Source organism: Panulirus ornatus, chromosome 1 (genome assembly GCF_036320965.1).
Source record: "Panulirus ornatus isolate Po-2019 chromosome 1, ASM3632096v1, whole genome shotgun sequence".
Lineage (NCBI taxonomy): Eukaryota > Metazoa > Arthropoda > Malacostraca > Decapoda > Palinuridae > Panulirus > Panulirus ornatus.
This window is the reverse complement of record NC_092224.1, coordinates 65457498-65476383: the sequence shown is the minus strand read 5'-3', so window position 1 is coordinate 65476383 and position 18886 is coordinate 65457498. Positions and strand designations below refer to the sequence as shown.

Here is an 18886-nt window from a genome sequence, read left to right as displayed (position 1 = left end):
GAGGACCTAGTGACGAGAAGAGAAAGAAATTCAAAATTCTCTTGAGTTGAAGAGAAAGGTTAACAGATGGTCCCCCACGAGAGTACAGCTCCCTCTCCGTGTGTAGACTGAAGGAATCACAGATAAGTAATCTTACACACACACACACACACACACACACACACACACACACACACACACACATCAAGAAATGGGCGCCCCACGGGTGTATAACTCTCACCTCGTACAATACAAACAGATAACTCCACAAGCCACTTTATTACCCTACAGGAAAGTGCTGTTGACTCTGGATTCGTCACACTAAAGCAACACTACTGACCTCAGATTACCCCAGTGAGCAGTGGGCCTGAAGGCTCATGTGGTCCGACCTAAAGACACAGGTACATACATCCCAGCCAGGCAGACCAACACTTGCCAGGAGTGCCTTCTGTGTGGCCGCCTACCACTTACCATATGGCTCACTCCAGCTGACTGGGTTTTCCCGTGACCTAACGTGCCTTACCCTCGATTTAATGTCGACACAGATGAATGCAAATGAATTCAAATAGCAACAGACCACTGGGTCGAGGCTCAAGGTGATAGTGGAAGAGAACAGACGCTCAGGGGTTAAGTATGACTGGTTTAAGGAAGACATGTCGAATTCTCAAAGAGGAAGACTTGTAGATATGCTACATAGCTAAGGAGGAGTGGATTTGAAGTGTAATGTTTATATTTCATTAATACTTCAACTGCTCTCATTGGTAAATCATTCCACATGTTGACAGTCCTTTTGACTATATAAAAGTTCGTCTCATTCGAGGCAAAATGTTGGCCCACGAGTTTCTGTCCATTGCTACGAGTCAAATCAGACGGCTCGATCCCTAAGTAAGACAGAAGGAGGGTTACCTGATTTGCATCCAGGAAAGGGTGGCGAGACTTGGCCTGGCTAACCTCTGACGTGGTGTACATCATAATAGGGCCATCAGTGCTGGACCTGGTTCGCCCATGGCGTGGTCCAGACCAGACAAGAACTGACCTGGCGTAGTCTGTGGTGCAATCTACGTCGTCAAGTAGGGCTGACTTGGCGCTGGACGAAGTCAACTTGGAACCATCGAGCTGACCTACTTTCCTCCCAGTGGGTCACCCCAGAGCCACCTGTGTCTGGCCTGGTCTGTACGTGTCCTCTCGTCGCCTAGCGGGCACTGCACATCCCCTGCTCTCCCGACAGTGATCGTCTGGACGGCATTAGCTGGACCAGCGTTGTGTTGTGTGTGTGTGTGTGTGTGACGGTCGCACGCAAGTGCCTCTTGCCCGGGAAGGGGGAGGAGGGGGGATGCAGGGGAAGGTGGTGGTGGTGGGGGAGGCCAGGGTTGGGGAGGGAGACGAGGTCTCCCCCCCCCCCCCGCCCCCTTTCAACCACGCAGTAGAAAAAGGGAAGGGAGGGAGAGGGAGGGCGGATGAAGGGAAGGTCACCGAGGAAGGGTGGAGGGAGGAGGGGATGTTTGGGTGGGGGAGGTGGATTAAAGGGTTGAGCAACGATAGGTGTTGTCCGAGGCCACGTGGAACAGTGGCATGAGGCAGCATGGAACAGCCTTTCAAGGCAGCGTGGAACAGTTGCACGAGGCAGCGTGGAACAGTTGCACGAAGCAGCTTGGAACAGATGTACGAGGCACCGTGGAACAGTTGCACGAGGTAGCGTGGAACAGTTGCACGAGGCACCGTGGAACAGTTGCACGAAGCAGCGTGGAACAGTTGCACGAAGCAGCGTGGAACAGTTGTACGAAGCAGCCTGGAATAGATTTACGAGGCAGCGTGGAACAGTTGCACGAGGCAGCGTGGAACAGTTGCACGAGGCAGCGTGGAACAGCTGCACGAAGTAGCCTGAAACAGATGTACGAGGCAGCGTGGAACAGTTGCACGAGGCAGCGTGGAACATTGCACGAGGCAGCGTGGAGCAGCTGTACGAGGCAGCCTGGAACAGTTGCTCGAGGCAGCGTGGAACAGCTGTACGAGGCAGCGTGGAACAGTTGTTCGAGGCAGCGTTGAATAGTTGTCAGGCAGGGCTGGGATGGTGTTGGCGCCCAAACCCCAACAAATGAAATCCACAATAATAGTTTCTTTGTCATGTCATTTCACTTATAGAACTAGCCTCTATTTCAGCACGACTGGTCTCAAGTGAACATATCATTCCAGAATGAGAGGTATTCACATACTTGACTAACATCACTAGACAGAAAAGTTTCTCAGCCTGTACGTTACTTTCTACGCCCGCGTATGATATTTTCTTGACCGGGAGGCTAGGCTTCGGCACAGGCGTCAGCCAACGACTGGGTCCTTGATTCACGGCTGGTAGCGTACCTCAGGCTTTTAAAAGCCACCCTAGAACAGTTTTAGAGTTAATGATAATATTACTTCTTTACTTTATTGATGGATTTATCTCTGTTTTATCAGTCATTTATGTCCCAGGTCTGTCTGTCTGTCTGCCGACCATGTAGGTTTCGGTGCAGTTAATGCATGTATGTGTGTGTGGGTAGACATGTTAGCTATCACCAGCGGAGGGCCAAGAAAGCCAGAAGCTGTTCCATGTGCCAGACATTCACGTCTAATCATCGTTTCTGTTGCCAGGTTCCTGATGCCTTGAGGACGCGAGGTCGCCGCCATGAATTGCCACATCTCTCCCCCAACGGTAAGTCCCGCGCCGGAGTGTCGTGCGCCGGAGTGTCGTGCGCCGGAGTGTCATGCGCCGGAGTGTCGTGCGCCAGAGTGTCGGGTCGTACTTATGTATGTCCGCTTGTTTTAGCCTAGTATCAGACACCTTGTTATATTGCTTGCTGGGCCAAGACGGGCAAATTTTCCGTCTTGATATTAATTATCAGTTGAGTCTCTCGTGTTCACTTGGATGGATATAGCTCCTTCGTGTGGGAATTATTATTATTATTATTATTTCTGAAAATATATGTACGAACCTTGGCTCGTAAGTACACTTGGGTCTGGACGGTAGACGATTTTTTTCCCTCATAGTAAAGGGACGTGGAATTCTTGGCTATTATTTTTTTTTTTTCAAGCATCACGGCTAATATTAAATGCGAAGAACACAAGTGATACGTTATTTCACAACAAAAAGTGACATTATATTGTGTTATTCTGTTTTCAAGTGAATGTCGCAAGTTTTTCGAACGGCTTGATCGTGATCATTCTTAATATAGCCGACCGTAACATGCCACAATGTCTGTCACTACGGTCACTGACGTATCCCGTAACTCCACAAACTGAGGAAAGAAACTACCAACGAATTTTTAAAATTGACCGATAACTTGGGTACTGTAGGGAGACTTGAGGCTCTGTTGTCCTGTTGCTTATATTTATTTTCCTTCTTAACTCTCTCTCTCTCTCTCTCTCTCTCTCTCTCTCTCTCTCTCTCTCTCTCTCTCTCTCTCTCTCTCTCTCTCCTGGACAGTAGTCATCCGTAAATCCCTCCAAAGAATCCCTCGCCAATTCTAGTCTCCAAACTCGTCCCTCCAAGTAGCTTTCGTCCTAAGGTATTCATATGTTTCCAGCCAACTAGACATGGAATTTCTAGACTGATTTTTTTTTTTCCATGAATCAACGATGGCACGAAATAGAAGAGAAGTTTAGGACTTGAAGTCATTGTAGATTTTGAAGGATGAAATATCATTTTATTATTATTATTTATAAATCTTTTTGGACATTTGAGAAACTTTTGATCACTTGTGGGTAAGAAATATAGTTTTACCACAACACTATGAGGCGTATCCATGATGATTCATCCCTATCAAAAAGCATATGAGGCCCACAGATGTTCGTTCACACGACTTATTAAACCATACAGCTGCCCATCTGGGCGTTTGACGTCACGGTGCAGTGGTGAAGTAAGGTCTGGGAACCACGCACACACACACACACACACACACACTGTCCGCTGGTGAGTGTGCTTCGGACCTGTTTCGCTCCGGAATCAAAAAATGATTTTTCGAAAAGGGAGGATGACAAGGGAAAGGAAGGGAGAACTAGGTAGGAGTCACAGTGCCTTGCTTGTGGAAGAAGAATTAGTTCTCTATGCTTCGAAACCTACATTCCTCACCTACAGGCAGAGCCATGTGGGCCATACCCCCTCCTGCAGAAGGAGGAACCTGAGGAAATTTACTCTGTGTACTTAACTTTAATGACAAACTAAACCCCGATCTGGACCGTCCTTGTTTTTCTGCCGGCGGTGTACTCGAAGCCTCAAAGGCAAGATCAACCTGATTCAAACAGAGGGAATAGTGAGCAGAGGTATTCTTCGAGTGACCAAGACATCCTATGGCTGATCTCAACCACGGGGAGGTGGTGCCTTGAGAAAGATGAAGGAGGAACCATGATCGTTGCTGCACGGGGCCTGGCAGACAACCCTGCTTGGGAGAGGGTCAGCTTCCTGATCCAGTCAGGAGTGTACCTTGCTCGTAAAGGTTAATAGCGGGACCAAATAGATGTCTTGTGTAATTTTCTGTGAAACATAGAAAATACTTACGAGTCTTGACTGGACGTATTGAATGATGTTTCTCAGGTGATAAACAAGATCCATGACTTTTGTTTAAACCGTTGGGGTCCTAAATATGATTGACTCCTTTTCGGTAAGAAACTCTTAAGTCTGGATTGATCCTACGTATAGAGGATGATCATAAGACTTCTAGATTAAGCCTACGTATAGAAGATGATGATCATATAACTTTAGAATTGATCCTACGAATTGTCATAAGACTTTAGGCTTAATCCTACGTACAGAGGATGATCTTAACACATCAGGATTAATCCTACGTATAGAGGATGATCATAACACATCAGGATTAATCCTACGTATGGAGGATGATCATAACACAACAGGATTAATCCTACGTATAGAAGGTGATCATAAGACTTCAGAAGATCTTTATATATCAAAACAGTGAATTAATTCCATTGACTTTTCCTGACCTCAGCGTCACAATGAACAGAATTTTCACAAGAAGACGTTTTGGAGCCATACAATAATAGCCGGGCCTGGGACAACACTCAGGTTTCCTTAAGAAGAAGAAGAAGAAAAAAAAAATGCTGGAACTTTCAAGAGTCTTCGGAAGGTTAAAAGCAGCATCAGGTCACGCGGCCCAACTCCAGGCTCCTGTGAAGCACTCTTGTGATGCAGTGGTGTTGATGGCTTTATTCCCCTCATTGGCTAAGACGAGGAAATAACTCTAGATATACTGTGTCCGTTACAACAGAGTGTTCAGAACACCTGGGAAAAACCCGCTGGCATTGTCTTTCAATGGAATGGCGAACGTTAGGATGCGTCTATTTGGCGGCAACATTAATCACGTGATTCAGTTTGAAAGATGCTCATTATATATATATATATATATATATATATATATATATATATATATATATATATATATATATATATATATATGTATATATATATACATATATATTTGAATTTTTTGAGAAATACTTAGAGGAAATGAGGTATTTGTATGTGTGATTTATGTTTTTGGAGAAAGCTTTTGATAAGGTTGATAGAGAAATTTGGTTGAAGGAAATTGCTCTAGGTACCTGTGAGTGGACATGACAGCGAATGGAACCATCATAACGAAAGTGAGTCATAGGGTGGGTGAGCGGGGGGTAAGGGTTCTTGGAACACTAGGGAAAGTGTGGAAGAAAGATCGTAATCTGGGAGGTTTCTGGGATCGCTCAGGAAGTCCGCCACGTCCACTGGCCGGGATCAGTGGTAAAGTGCTGTGCTGTGTGTGTGTGTGTGTGTGTGTGTGTGTGTATTGGCAGGGTAAGTGCAAAGCTGATTAGGAGAAGATGTAAGGCAGCTTCAGTGAGAAAGTCGCATCTTGGGAATCAGGAGTCTTGTGATAAGCTAAATCAATGTTTTTAATGTTGAAGAGTTGGATGATGTGGCGTGCAGAATTGGATGATGTGGCGTGCAGAGTTGGATGATGTGGCGTGCAGAGTTGGATGATGTGGCGTGCAGAGTTGGATGATGTGGCGTGCAGAGTTGGATGATGTGGTGCGCAGAGTTGGATGATGTGGTGTGCATAGTGCAGACGGCGCGGTGTGTCTCATATTCATCTGGAGTGTTTAGTTTGTGTTTTAGTTTGTTTTGTCTCATATTCATCTGGAGTGTTTAGGAATGGTTGTTTATTGATTGTTCGGTCACTGTGGTATAATGCAGTGTTTGCAGTGGTTATCTGTGAGTTACTGAAGAGTGAGGCTGGGGTGAGCATTCTATTTCTGCCTGAAGTTTGATGGATGGTTAGGCAGTGGTTTGTTTAGGAGGGTGTGAGTGCATTCTGTTGGGTGGCGAGCATGCTGAGGTGGGTTTGTATTGGAAGCGTTTTTGTTTCTTTGTTCCGATGTTGAATGTTTATTGTTGCTGAGCATCCGGTGATTGTTCTGAGTCCTCTCCTTTTTTTTTTGTTTTGTTTGTTTTTTAGGTAAGTAACCAGACAGATGAGACATAGTTGAAGGTGGAGTGATGGATTCGTTGTCGATGATATTGATGGATTCTTTTTCCTGTTTGAAACGTCTGCCAGTGATGTGTTGTGAGAGCATTTACTTCTGCTTGTAGCGTCTGAGTTGGCCTCTTGTGGTGTGAGGATGTATGTCTATTATGGTCGATGATGTGTTGAGTGAGGGTAGATGATCATTCACGATGAGGTGAGGATTCAGGTTGGATTTATGTCTTATCAGAGGTCAAGCGGGTGACTCTGGATTCTTTTTTTTTTTTCTTAGAGAAGCAGATTCTTCTTTTGATTTAGTTGAATAGCATTGTGATGCATGTTTACTGTTGCTTGTGTAGTTTTTTTTTTTTTTAGAGAAGCAGATTCTTCTTTTGATTTAGTTGAATAGCATTGTGATGCATGTTTACTGTTGCTTGTGTAGTTTTGGGTTATTGTGATGTAGTTGTGAGGTCGTCGGCATACGGGAGGGCGTTCACACTGTGCTCTGCAGTGAGGCAGAGGGAGGACATGTATAAAGTGATGGAGGTGATTAGGAGAAAGCACATCTCCCTGGGGAACACCACTGTAAAACTTGAGAATTTCGGAAAGTGTGATTTTTGTGTATAACTCTGACTTGGTGGCCAGCTGTAAAATTGATTAAGCAATTCAATTTGTTTTCTATGTGTACAGAGTAACGGTATGTTCCGTCTGAGGATGTGTTTTGGGACGTTGTCGAATGCCTTGTTGATATCTTCTCTCAGTAGTTTTGTGCAGACAGGGATTGTGGTTGATAAAACCCATCCATTATGTATTTTGTAAGGTTTGTATGTTGTGTTTTAGGAAAGTTTTTAGTCTGATGCGGTTCTTCACGTTATGGCAGGGATGTTAGTCTGCTGTTTGTTGTCCAGTTATTCAGTTTGATGATCTGCTATTTACAAATTGAGGCTGATGATGTGCGGTGTAGTTTTGCCTTTGTATTTCTCGTACCTCTCTCTTGATCTCTCGCTACTTACTTCTTGCACTCCTTCCAATCAATCGCACTACTTCCATGCTCAGATCTTCTGTAATATTCCATTTTCTCTTTCAGTAACAGTTTAATTTTCTCATTCCACCACTTACTACCCTTTCTCACACCATCCACATCTCACCTTCTACATGCCACACGCTTCACCAACACACTTCAAGAAAATTTCCATAGATACCTTGCATTTTTCTCCCATTCCCTTAGTTTAACTTCTCTTAACCCCATGCAATGCTCCTTCTCAGTCTCTCTTAGTATCCCAGTGCACAGCCCATTCTTCCAGTTTCACTCACTCTCGCCATTTCTTTCACATTTATGTCGTTTTTCACATTCATGTCATTTCCTCTTTTCCTAATACTTGGCCAGCTTCTACACACTCGCCTCCGCCGCCTGAACCTGACGTCTCATCTATCCACCCTCCCCCTTTCATCCCTCCCTCCACCTCCCTCTCAGCACATTGACATCCAGCAGCTCTCCTTCGCACACCTGCCAATTAGCATGCAGTCCGGTAATGCCCGTTGACCGCCAACGCCACTCACCTCACCCACGTATAATCATCTAAGTACCCTTTCTTGAACCGTGCATCCTCGACCACCAGTCAGGATACAACTCGAGAAGCTTTTTTCTTTTTTTTTTTACCCACTTTCCTTTACACAAGGGACGCCTTCCACCACGGATTTTATCCTCAGTCGTCACATCACCCACTCTTACATTCAGAACCCCCTAGCATCATAACTGCCAAAGCATTCACTCCTCCTCTAACGTAATGCATTCCTCTCTCTTCTTCGCCCCCCCCCCCCCTCCTCCTCCTCACTGCCAGGCACACGGACACTAAACGCAACCCACCTGCTTTCATTCTAGCACACATCAACCTTGAGCTCAATTCGCCACACTTTTGGGCGCAGTTCCTCAACTCATACCTTATCAGAAAAGCCTCTCTCTCTCTCTCTCTCTCTCTCTCTCTCTCTCTCTCTCTCTCTCTCTCTCTCTCTCTCTCTCTCTCTCTCTCATATGTATCCCGAACTTTACACGCTAAACTATCCCGAACCACTGTACCCTTCTTCTCTTAAAACCTTTTCATTTCCACTCAGAACCAGAACACTCAACTTGTTTCCTCATCAGTTTAGAGCACTTGATTACCTCATTTTTATCTTGGTTACAACTGCACGTGCACATTCATTTACCCCAGCCTCAATCTTCGAGGAAGATCTTCTCTTGCTCCCTTCCTCTGCTCATTTCAAAAGGTACTAATGTAAGTGAGAATGGTTTCGAACCTCCCGCTCCCGTCCTTAACATGCAAGAGACGTGCGGTAGCTGCTATTCTTATACCTCCGTCCCCCAGTGAAAGGGATCGTACATATAAAGATGATGGTCTTTCTCTCGGTTTCAGAGGAGTCTTCGTCTTTTGTGGAAGTCTCGGGGTTGGCTTTGAGGCGTTTGCTTCAACTTAAGTTTATTATTAGTCACCCTTCGGCGGGGTGTAGAAGAAATACTGGAACGCTTCCCTTCCTGTCTTTTCGTGTCTAACACCAGCAGACATTCACAAGATCTGCTAAGTTCTTCACTCCCGTCTCCCAGGGCTGACAGGTATTTGAAAGAAGTGAAGCTGTCGTGGGAGGCGTACTAGAATAAGGGATCGTCAGTCAGAAATCCTTGTATAATTAGCCACAAGATACTGTTAAGGTAAAGGCTAATTTCTTTTGGCCTCCAAACTAGAACAGAAATGTTATTCGGCACTTTATGGACTTCCAGTGACGCACAGCATCCGTCAGAAGGAGCCATTTGCTCTGCTAACTTGTAGCTAAGACCTTCCTGTAGCAACTGAAGTCTACACTGAGGCCCAGTTGGGGAAAACGTGCTGTTGTGTTGCGATTTTCCACCACGCACTTACGTGCCCTTGAACCTGTCCTGATCCGCCGAAGGTAAACTTTTCTTTCAGCTAAACTTGACATAACCCGGTCTTTTTTAACGAAGAGAAAAAAAGAAATGAAATAAGAAAACTAAAACATCGAGTGATAGAAAACACGACAGTAGAGCCATGTTGCCATGTCGTATCTCAGTAAAGCAATAGTCGCTCCTTTTCGGGTCAGTTATCCCATTGTTTCAGGTGCTCGGCCACACGAGCTGTAATGGTGTTCACAGCATTTGTACCACATTTAAATTTCAACTTTGTCTGCGCGAGAAGCGCAGCGACCCTGCGCGGCAGCGACCCTGCGCGGCAGCTGCATCAGTCGACCTCGAACTAAGTGAAATTCTGTTCTGGAACAATCCGAGACTCTCTATACACTACGTAGAAACCTGCTTTAATAGGCAGACATAATAAGCCACTTGGCCTGAGTCATATCCTTTCTTCTGACCCGCAGGAATCGGACCAACTCTGAAATATGGCAACACTGCCATTGTATTGACGTAAGCCTTGCAAAATACGACTGAAATTATCCTAAATAAAATTCTGTCGCGTTATGCTTTAGCCCGAATAGCCATCCCACTGAAGTGTCAAGATTTCTTGCCGTTGGTTCTAGTTGTCTGGATCCATGCTAGAGTGAACCTGAGACACCAGTGAAGCAGCACGTCGGCCAGGCGTCCTCCCGCCACACTCCACTCCAGAATGACAATAAAGGACGAATAACTTTGCCTTCAAATCTCGACATGCATTTCTCTCTACTGAATTATCAACACTTTGGTTTTTATACCTGTTTATTAGAATCAAAAGTTCTACAGTTATGATTAAGATGAAAAGAGAAAGATCAACACACATACAGAAAGCGTAAAAATAACAAATTAGCCTGACAACCACAGCGTAGTCTGAGTGGCCGCCATATTGAAGCGGGCGACGCTGGTCTTGTCCCTAGATCCTGCTGTAGCTCTGAAGATGCAGTAAACTACTCATCATTCAGGTCATGGAAAACCCGGGAATGACAGACACTAATACTCATCCGGCCTGTAATCTGAAGGCCAAAAACGAAACCGTTGGAAAGTTCGAGCATCGCCAGCGAGCGTTGTAAATGATGGCCGTACGTCGTCGACCTGGACGGGTTTGCTGTATTTCTCGCTTGGACCAGACGACAGAGGATCTAATGACATCCTGCATGACGGACGAAGACAATCCTAATGCATCCATCTCCTGTTAGGGTTAGAATGTTGTGCTGACCCCCCGCACCGCCTACGCTCTCTCTCTCTCTCTCTCTCTCTCTCTCTCTCTCTCTCTCTCTCTCTCTCTCTCTCTCTCTCTCTCTCTCTCTCTCTCAGCTGCTCGTAGGCTTCAGTATGTGAGTGAGAAATGAATAGACATTATCTTTATGTAGTTTAAGTTTGTAGCGCATTACTGCCGGACTCGGACGTAGAGACATTACTTCTAAGTTTACTCGAGAGGTTGTCCAGCCCTTCGGTCAGGTTGCCAAGATTAATTCGTATTTTTAAGAACGTCAGTTTCTGAACTTTTTTTTTTCTTACTGAGATAAAGATGTGTTGACTATTTGTTGTATGGGATATTGTAATGCCTGAGAAACGGGTGAAAAGCTACTGACTGAGCGCGTGATCTTGTAGATTCCTTCTATTCCACGGGGAAATGGAACAAGTTAAGTTCCTAAGTGCACTTTCGTGTAATGATCACATCATAAGGGGAGATACAAATGGTGTCCTACCTACGTCTCTTACTTGTATATCAACTGGCTATTATACTTCTCTTTCTTGTATCTCCTCTGATGATGTGATCATTACACGAAAGTGCTCTTGGGAACTTATTTACGTTGTACTTCTCTGACAAAACACTTGTGTGACTGTGCCAGCGTGAGGGAGGGCTCAGGTGGTAGTGTATTGACCCCTCCCAATACCCCAGCTGGCTCAAGTAATACCCCGTCCCTTGCCCTTGGAGCAACAACCCATTAGGTAGTAGGTTGTTGAGAGCAGGGTGGTACTACCGTCCTGACTGAGCAACGTTAAAGTGGTGGCCGGAACCATCTTACACTCTCCATGTTAGGATTGCTGGTCTGACTTTCTGTCTCATCAACACGGGACTACCGGGCTACTCCTGCCATCTCCTTAGAAGCACCATAGTACTTCTAAGGAGATGGCAGAACTAGAATATATGCGAAGTTCTGAGTAGATGTATTTACCTACTCATATCTCGCATATTTTCTTCACATAAGTTCTCTTGCCATCTCATGTCTGAACAATCATTGAGTGTAATCGTGTTAGAGTCCAACAAATCTATGGTCCCTAGTTCCTAGCATCAGAAAGTGCTGAGGATTTCCGGAGTCTCGCGCCTGACTCTACTGCCAGTGAGAAGGGAAAGCTCAAAAAGTAGAAGTACCAGCCCCTACCATGACCTTTCCCACCGTGATAGACCTGTCTCTTTTTCTATTCGCTATACTAGCATTCTTAGTCTCTCTGGTAACCTCTCTTCTGTTGAAAACCATCTGTCTGGTACCTCACTTCTCTCTGTGAGACACAGTTGTCTAATGATGTTATCTCTAACCCCTTCTCATATCCGTCTATAATAATATCCCTCACAGTCCCGGTTTACAGGCGGTGTTAATATTTATTCCAACATCAACACTCATTTAGCACGTCGCGAAGACCTTGAGTCCCCAAACTTTGATGTTATGTGCCTCAATGTTTGTCTCCCAGCTACCACTGTCTTCCTTTGCTTGTCCATCTACTACTCTGCCTAAGTGATTTCAACTTTCACCATAGGGAATGGTTGAATTCCTCCCATGCGGATGGTGGAAAGATTGTATCTGTCACGTTCTCCATTCTCAGAGATCTCGACGAAGATATCACCCACCCTACCCATATTCCTGACCGCTGTGACTACTCTCCTAATATTCTGGATCTGTTTTTCACCTCTGGTCCTTCGCGCTGTAGCTACAAAACCTCGCCCTCAGTTGGTTCATCTGACCACGCCCATAAATGTATCTGTCATAACGGCACTTCTGCCTCCAGCAGCCCCATGGTTGACAATCCCTGTTCATATGTCACTCAGGCAAGGGATCAGGCATATCGTGTTTGGAAAAGTCTCCTTCCTCTGACTCCCTTTCAGTTTTTAACACTGCTCATAATTATTGCAAGTACGTGAGGCAAAACACCTGTGCTTGCTCGTCTGTTCCGCATCTGTTTGAAAATCAAAATGTTTCTTTCTTCTAGGAAGCATACGTTGGTACATCCCATCCTTCATAAGGGTGGATGGTTTAACTCCTCTAACTATCGTTCTGTTGCTATGGCATCGATTATTTCTCGAGTCTTTGAATCCCTCCTCAGCTTCCAACTTATTTTCTCAGTCTTCTCTCTGATCACCAGTATGGTTTCCGTAAGGTAGGATCTACTGGTGATAGTCTTTCCTATCTTACTGACGTCTGGTCATCATCTCTGAAAGGTATTGGGGAATAATGTGGTTGCCCTTGATATATCCAAGCTTTTGACAGGGTATGGCATTGAGGTCTCATCTCTAAACTCTCCCCCCCCCCCCTTTTTTTTTTTAGCTTCTCTCCCTCCCTTTGCTCCTTCATATCTGGCTTCCTCTCCTGCCGTTCTATCTCTGTGGTTGTTGATAAATCAGCCTCCACTCTTTCTCCATCAACAGCGGTGTCCCTCAAGATTCTGTTCTGTCCCCTACTCTATTTCTCCTTTTTCATGAACGATTTCCTTTCTACTACAAATAACCAGATACACTCATACGCTGACAACTCTGCATTCCTTTACATTCTTCAATTCTTCTCCTTAATCCCTTTTTCGATCTGCATCTCGTCTCGACACAGGTTCCCCAGTAAACTCAGACATGGACGGGATATCTCAGTGGGGTTGAAATTCGGTGAAGTTTAATGCCTCCAAGACCCAGTTTCTGCCCATCTCTCTAGATCGTCAATTCCTCACAGCTTTCCTCTCTCTCTCTCTCTCTCTCTCTCTCTCTCTCTCTCTCTCTCTCTCTCTCTCTCTCTCTTACCTGCGACGGTTCTGTAAATCCAGCTCTTGACCCGATGAACTTGGTGCTACTGTAATGTTCACACTATCCTGGAAACCCTGCGTCATAGATTGAGGTAAGTCAGCCTCTAAGAAACTGGGAATCCTGTTTAGATGTCGAAATTTCTTTTTTTGTTCCAAACAGTTGCTGTTTTTACAGGGGACTGATCCGTCCTTGTATGAGGTGGTTCAAGCTCTGCATCCTTACTTGCCAGAGGTGAGTCAAAAGCTGTCCGACTTTAAAACTCTCCCGGGCTAACTTCAAAACTTGACCCGCTTGTTTTATGTTACAATGTTTGGCTGCTTGTGTATGGCTGTTTGCAACTCATGGGTGGGCCGTTTTGATAGCTCTTTCTTCCCTTACACCTCGAAGCTTTGGAATCTTTACTCTCTCATGTCTTTCCCAATAACTATGACCTGAAACTTTTACAAGACAGGGTTTTTCACTTCCTCAAAAAATCGTAAATACTTTCCTTGTCTCTTATTTCTCCCCTTCATTAATCTCTCTATATTTACAATTAAGGCCCGGCCTTGATGTAGACTTATGTCCGTGATTGGAACCTTGGAACATAAAAAGAAAAATAATTTGATTTTGTTAGTTGCGTGTCCTTCTGTTCGTGAAAATAAAATACATTTAACCGGCCACTGGGATGAAAAGGATTTAAATGAACATTGTTTTGCCGATCACGTAGCCTCCTCGCGCTACGGGCTACCGAACCATTATCATCCATGGCTATACAGGACCAGGTCGGATCGCTGCTGTATTTTGATTTCCTGTTTCTGTTTGCCAGTAAGATTAAAAGAAAATTAATCCTGATGATATATGCAACGAAAATAGGTAATGTTCAAAGTTCAGACAATATGGGATTAATTTATTAACAGTCTTGCCCCACCCGTTGGCACGTGTATCTCTGTAAATAGACGTGTTAAGATTTTTTTTTTTACTGGTCTCCCGTATTTATTGTTCCGTTTTCAAAACACACACACACACACACACACACACACACACACACACACACACACACACACACAAGAATGTATACTACGTTCTCAGGGAAATTGACCAGAAGTGTCCTGATGGCACAATGCGGACTGATTGACAAGATAATGGAGGATGAATAGCGATGATCTTCATGATCAAGGACACGTCTGTCATCAGTTCCTCTTCGTTATATCTTCGCTCAACGCTCATAGCTAATGAATGAAACGTTACTGTTATCTCTCATTTACTGAGTAAATTTCAGCGTAAAAAATACTTTCCTTTAGAATTATAAAGTAGGTTGTATATAAATTTCAATGTAATACTTTCCTTTGAAAATAGGTTATATTCAGTGTAATATAGAAATATAAAGAACGTTGAATATAAATTTCGGTGTAATACTTTCCTTTGAAAGTAGGTTATATATAAATGCCAGTGTAATATCGAAATATAAAGAACGTTGAATATAAATTTCAGTATAATACTTTCCTTTAAAAGTAGGTTATATATATATAAATTTCAGTGTAATGCTTTTCTTTAAGAATATCAATTAGGTTGAATATAAATTTCAGTGTGATACTTTCTTTTAGAAATATAAAGTAAGGTCGAATTATAAATTTCAGTGTAGTTCTTTGCCCTGAAATATATGAAGTAGACTAAGAAATCGATATCCCGATTAATTATTTCGTATCATCCACAATATTCACAACATAGCACCAATATCTATGGGATTTGCATGTGTTTAGTCCTAAGACAGGATGAGCAAGTGATAAAAAAAAGACTATTGGTGAGGCTTCTCTTAACGTGTTGTGGCTTCTGAGCCAGAATCTCAGTTTAGCTCCGCAGAGGACAAAAGTCGAGGGTACCTTCTCGAAGTCTTTGAATATCAGAGTATTCTCTGTACCAGTAATATTAGTCGTGGTAGTAGTGGTCACAAGTAAGAATATTTGACCCCTGGGACAAAATGATTGGTAAGGGAAAATGATAAGCAGAAGATTGAAGATAAAAAGAAAAAGTGGAATACTGGAGTGGAAGCCTAGTCGACTGTCCACCTTGCTGAGATGGTTTGTGTGTGTGTGTATGTGTGTGTTGTTTTTTTGAGCTTTTAGTTTTTTTTTAATTTCCTTTCTGTTTGCAATGTCTTCGTTGTATTTCTTTTGTTTGGTGTTTTTAATTCGACTTTATTATTGTTCAGTTCTTGCTGTGGTGATGATGGTTGGATTAAGTTCCTCTAAACTGGCTTGGCTTTTTTTCGCCCTTAATGTCTTCATTCTACACCTTGTGTCGGATTTCATTTCTCCGAATATTGTAGATTGGTTAGTTGTCTAGGCTTTCACCTAATCTTTTTTTTTTTTTTTAATGGGGGGGGGGGGGTAAATACGAGAGGGGTGCTCAGAGAAAATTCAATGTTTGATTTAAGAATATATGAACGGTAAAGAAGCAATCATTCTTTTCAGGACACACACGTACCAGCTTCTCATCACCAAATGCTGTTTTCTTTTGCTTCAAAATGAAATATTTGGTATTTTGAAAGTAATCGAAGATTTAAATGACATTAAAATTCTACAGTTTGCCGACGTCTTTTCTTCAGCAAAACCAACTTGATTTTTCCTTGTATTGTAGAAATGATGCTGAACTGTACAACATGATGGTGACACATTTTTTAATTTGTCCTATTAAAAATCCTGTGATTTTAATCCCATTTTTCACCCCATTTCCTTGTGGTGATGCCATGGATTATTCTGGGCAGGTGGTCGTGGCGAAAAGATAATTGCTCATTTTGTGGTAATTATATGTGTTTTCAACAGATATCATTATTTCAGTGTCTATGAGGAGGGCATCAGCCATCATTGTCTGGCTTGAGAAAAGTTGGGAGTCACTGGGGTTTTAAATCGTCAGCATCATGTTATAAACCGCAAATGCCACTGAATAGCACCGAACGCCACATCAAAACCCCACACAATGAATGTCATTATGAAACTATGTACTTATCTCACGCTAGACTGACTGATTGATTGATTGACTTTAATCCAGGCACCCTCGTACGTTATGAGAGGTATACACATGCGCAATACACCACAATAAGGTACATGGTAGCTTCCACTAGGTTAACCTACTAAAGTTTTACGAACTTATTTCCAGTAGGGTCATCATTAGTAGATGGGATTGGTGTGAATGATAGAATCAAATCATTACTTCCTGGCGAGACATGGCAAGAACATCGGTGTGGATCTTACATCTGTCACTAAAAGTTTGCTACATCTCCTTGGGTAATTTGAGGCCAATTTAATTTGTTTCTTGGTTGTTCTATTAGTTGTGTCGTTTCTTAAGTGTTTTTTATTAGAGACCAGGAAATCTAGCGTTGCATCATCGGGCTGGAGACTTCGAAAAAGAATTAAAACAACAGAAAAGCAATTAACTTCGATTGCGATATTATATGAAAAAAAATCTTTGCTTAACCCATACTCTTTTTTAATATGAATTTCAAACTAGCTTAGTTTGCCCCTAAACAAAATTCGTTTTTTGTAGCGCGACTACCCGTTTTCTAGACAGTCCGGGAGTAACAATTACGTTTTTGTAATATCGAAGTGTTGGTTGGACTCATCATTATGAGAGTCTTATCTGTATAAGTGATTTAACTTTATGAGTCTGTAAAAGGTCTGCAGAGCTAGGAACCTATACTGGTAATGTCTTCTAGTCTTCATCAGGAAGGAGTCATTCTTTGACGCCAGAGTGTAGCTTCAGAATGCTTTTAATCAAAGGAATTGATGATGAGACTATCTGCTACTTATCCTGGCACTGCAGTCCAAGAATTTATCACTCTGGAAGCAGGGAACATATTCTTATCTTGATTCTACGTCTTGGTTTGGTGAACGGAAACGACTATGATATATAGTTTTCGATTCCATTTTATAGTTTTGGAAAACTTCGATCTGATCTCCCGTGATTCTTCATTTAGTATTGTCAGCTTCAGTTCATTTATTCTCTCTGATCTTATGGTGGTGAGAGACACTAGATAAAGTGGATCCTTCTTTATAAATAGATATTTCATATACTGTACTGTGGTGAAAGATAGCTGGGAAATGTTGGCATATAATCCTTTGCCAACTTTGAGGTTGCTTGGGGTAGGGTTAAGATACGACCAGTAACATAGATTACATAAACCATTCCCAGTCTTTCTTAGTGAATAGATATCATAACTTCCAAGAGTCTTATTTCTATTGGCTATTCTTTTGATGTATGACTCTTCTCAAGTAATCGTTATTTGATTTCCACGGCAACACCGTCTTAGTTGACCATTGTTGAACACTTTTCATAGCTAGCAACACACACTGCCACGCAGGAAGGCCCAGGCAGATTTTTAAATGGCTTTTGACGACGAAATCCAAAGCCCTTCAGTCCACATTTATCCTTCTCTCCACTCGTGTCATTTGCTTTTTTAAATACTTTTTTTTTTTCTTTCGCTCGGACGAATCGTATCGCTGCTCATCTACAATGGAAATCCCTGTCCTCGATCACCACTCTTAAGAAAGAACCTCCGAAACTGTATTCATGTTGAAGAAGTAATTCCAGCTTGCGATTCGTCGTTCGGTGATGCGCACTGCAACATGACTCCCTCCTCATCAGACTGACGCAGGTGAATCCTTAGAACATTGTATCCGAAACTTTTTTTTCTGTAAGAACATCACTCACCAAACAGGTTCTTATCGAGTACATAGTGGGAATGGTCAGTCCTCACACTGCGTCAGCCGCTTCTAGAAATCAGGAGACAGGGGTTCGAGTCCATCTTGATGGCTGTATATCCGATGACACGTTTTTGCATCCCAGCCGCACAGTTATACACTACAGTAGGGCAAGTCTATACACAGACCTGTCCCAGGCCAGGGCCGGCGGAAGCGTCCCAACATCAGGGAAGGCATTTGAGATTTCATTGTCCCTGAAATGTATCATTTTCTGGTTATTCTATGTTGAAAGATGTTATTCCAAACTACGCGGTACGCGCTCTTCTGCCTGGAGAGGTTCTTGATGGAAGTCGCTGCTGTAGATTACGAGAAAAGTCTGGAAGACAGAATGGAATTTGGCCGGAGTTGAGAAGACACCCCAAAAAGATCATTTCTTCATATTCATGTACGTTGTAACTTCAGGTTGGGTGAACCTGTCCTTGGCTGTGAATGCACACCAGATCCAACGGTTTACGGTGAACTTGCGTGAAATAGTCCACAATGTCAGGGTGATACGGTAAGGCTGATGCAACACTAAAAGCAAAGGAGGAATATGACTGTACTGGGACTTGTCCTCTGGAGTGTGGGGTCGCGTGCGTGAGGTTCCTAGTCTTTTAAGAGAGCAGACATCCATATCATTTTGTAACACTCATATTTCCTTAAGTTTTCCTAAAAATATATATAATTTCACTTATTGCTCTGACCTGGACACTACCTGCTGACACACTCACACTACCAACGTGGA

General features: G+C 43.3%; 1 protein-coding gene across 4 annotated transcripts in view; it reads left to right on the top strand.

Moving 5' to 3' along the window:
* LOC139749299 (uncharacterized) overlaps window positions 1-18886 on the top strand; it is a 786860-nt gene that overhangs the window by 484217 nt on the left and 283757 nt on the right. For all 4 annotated transcript variants that reach the window (XM_071663045.1, XM_071663026.1, XM_071663039.1 and 1 more), the window contains one exon: window positions 2605-2665. In XM_071663045.1, coding sequence (XP_071519146.1) covers window positions 2639-2665 — 27 coding nt within the window. In that variant the 5' untranslated portion in view covers window positions 2605-2638. The remainder of the gene's footprint in view (window positions 1-2604; window positions 2666-18886) is intronic.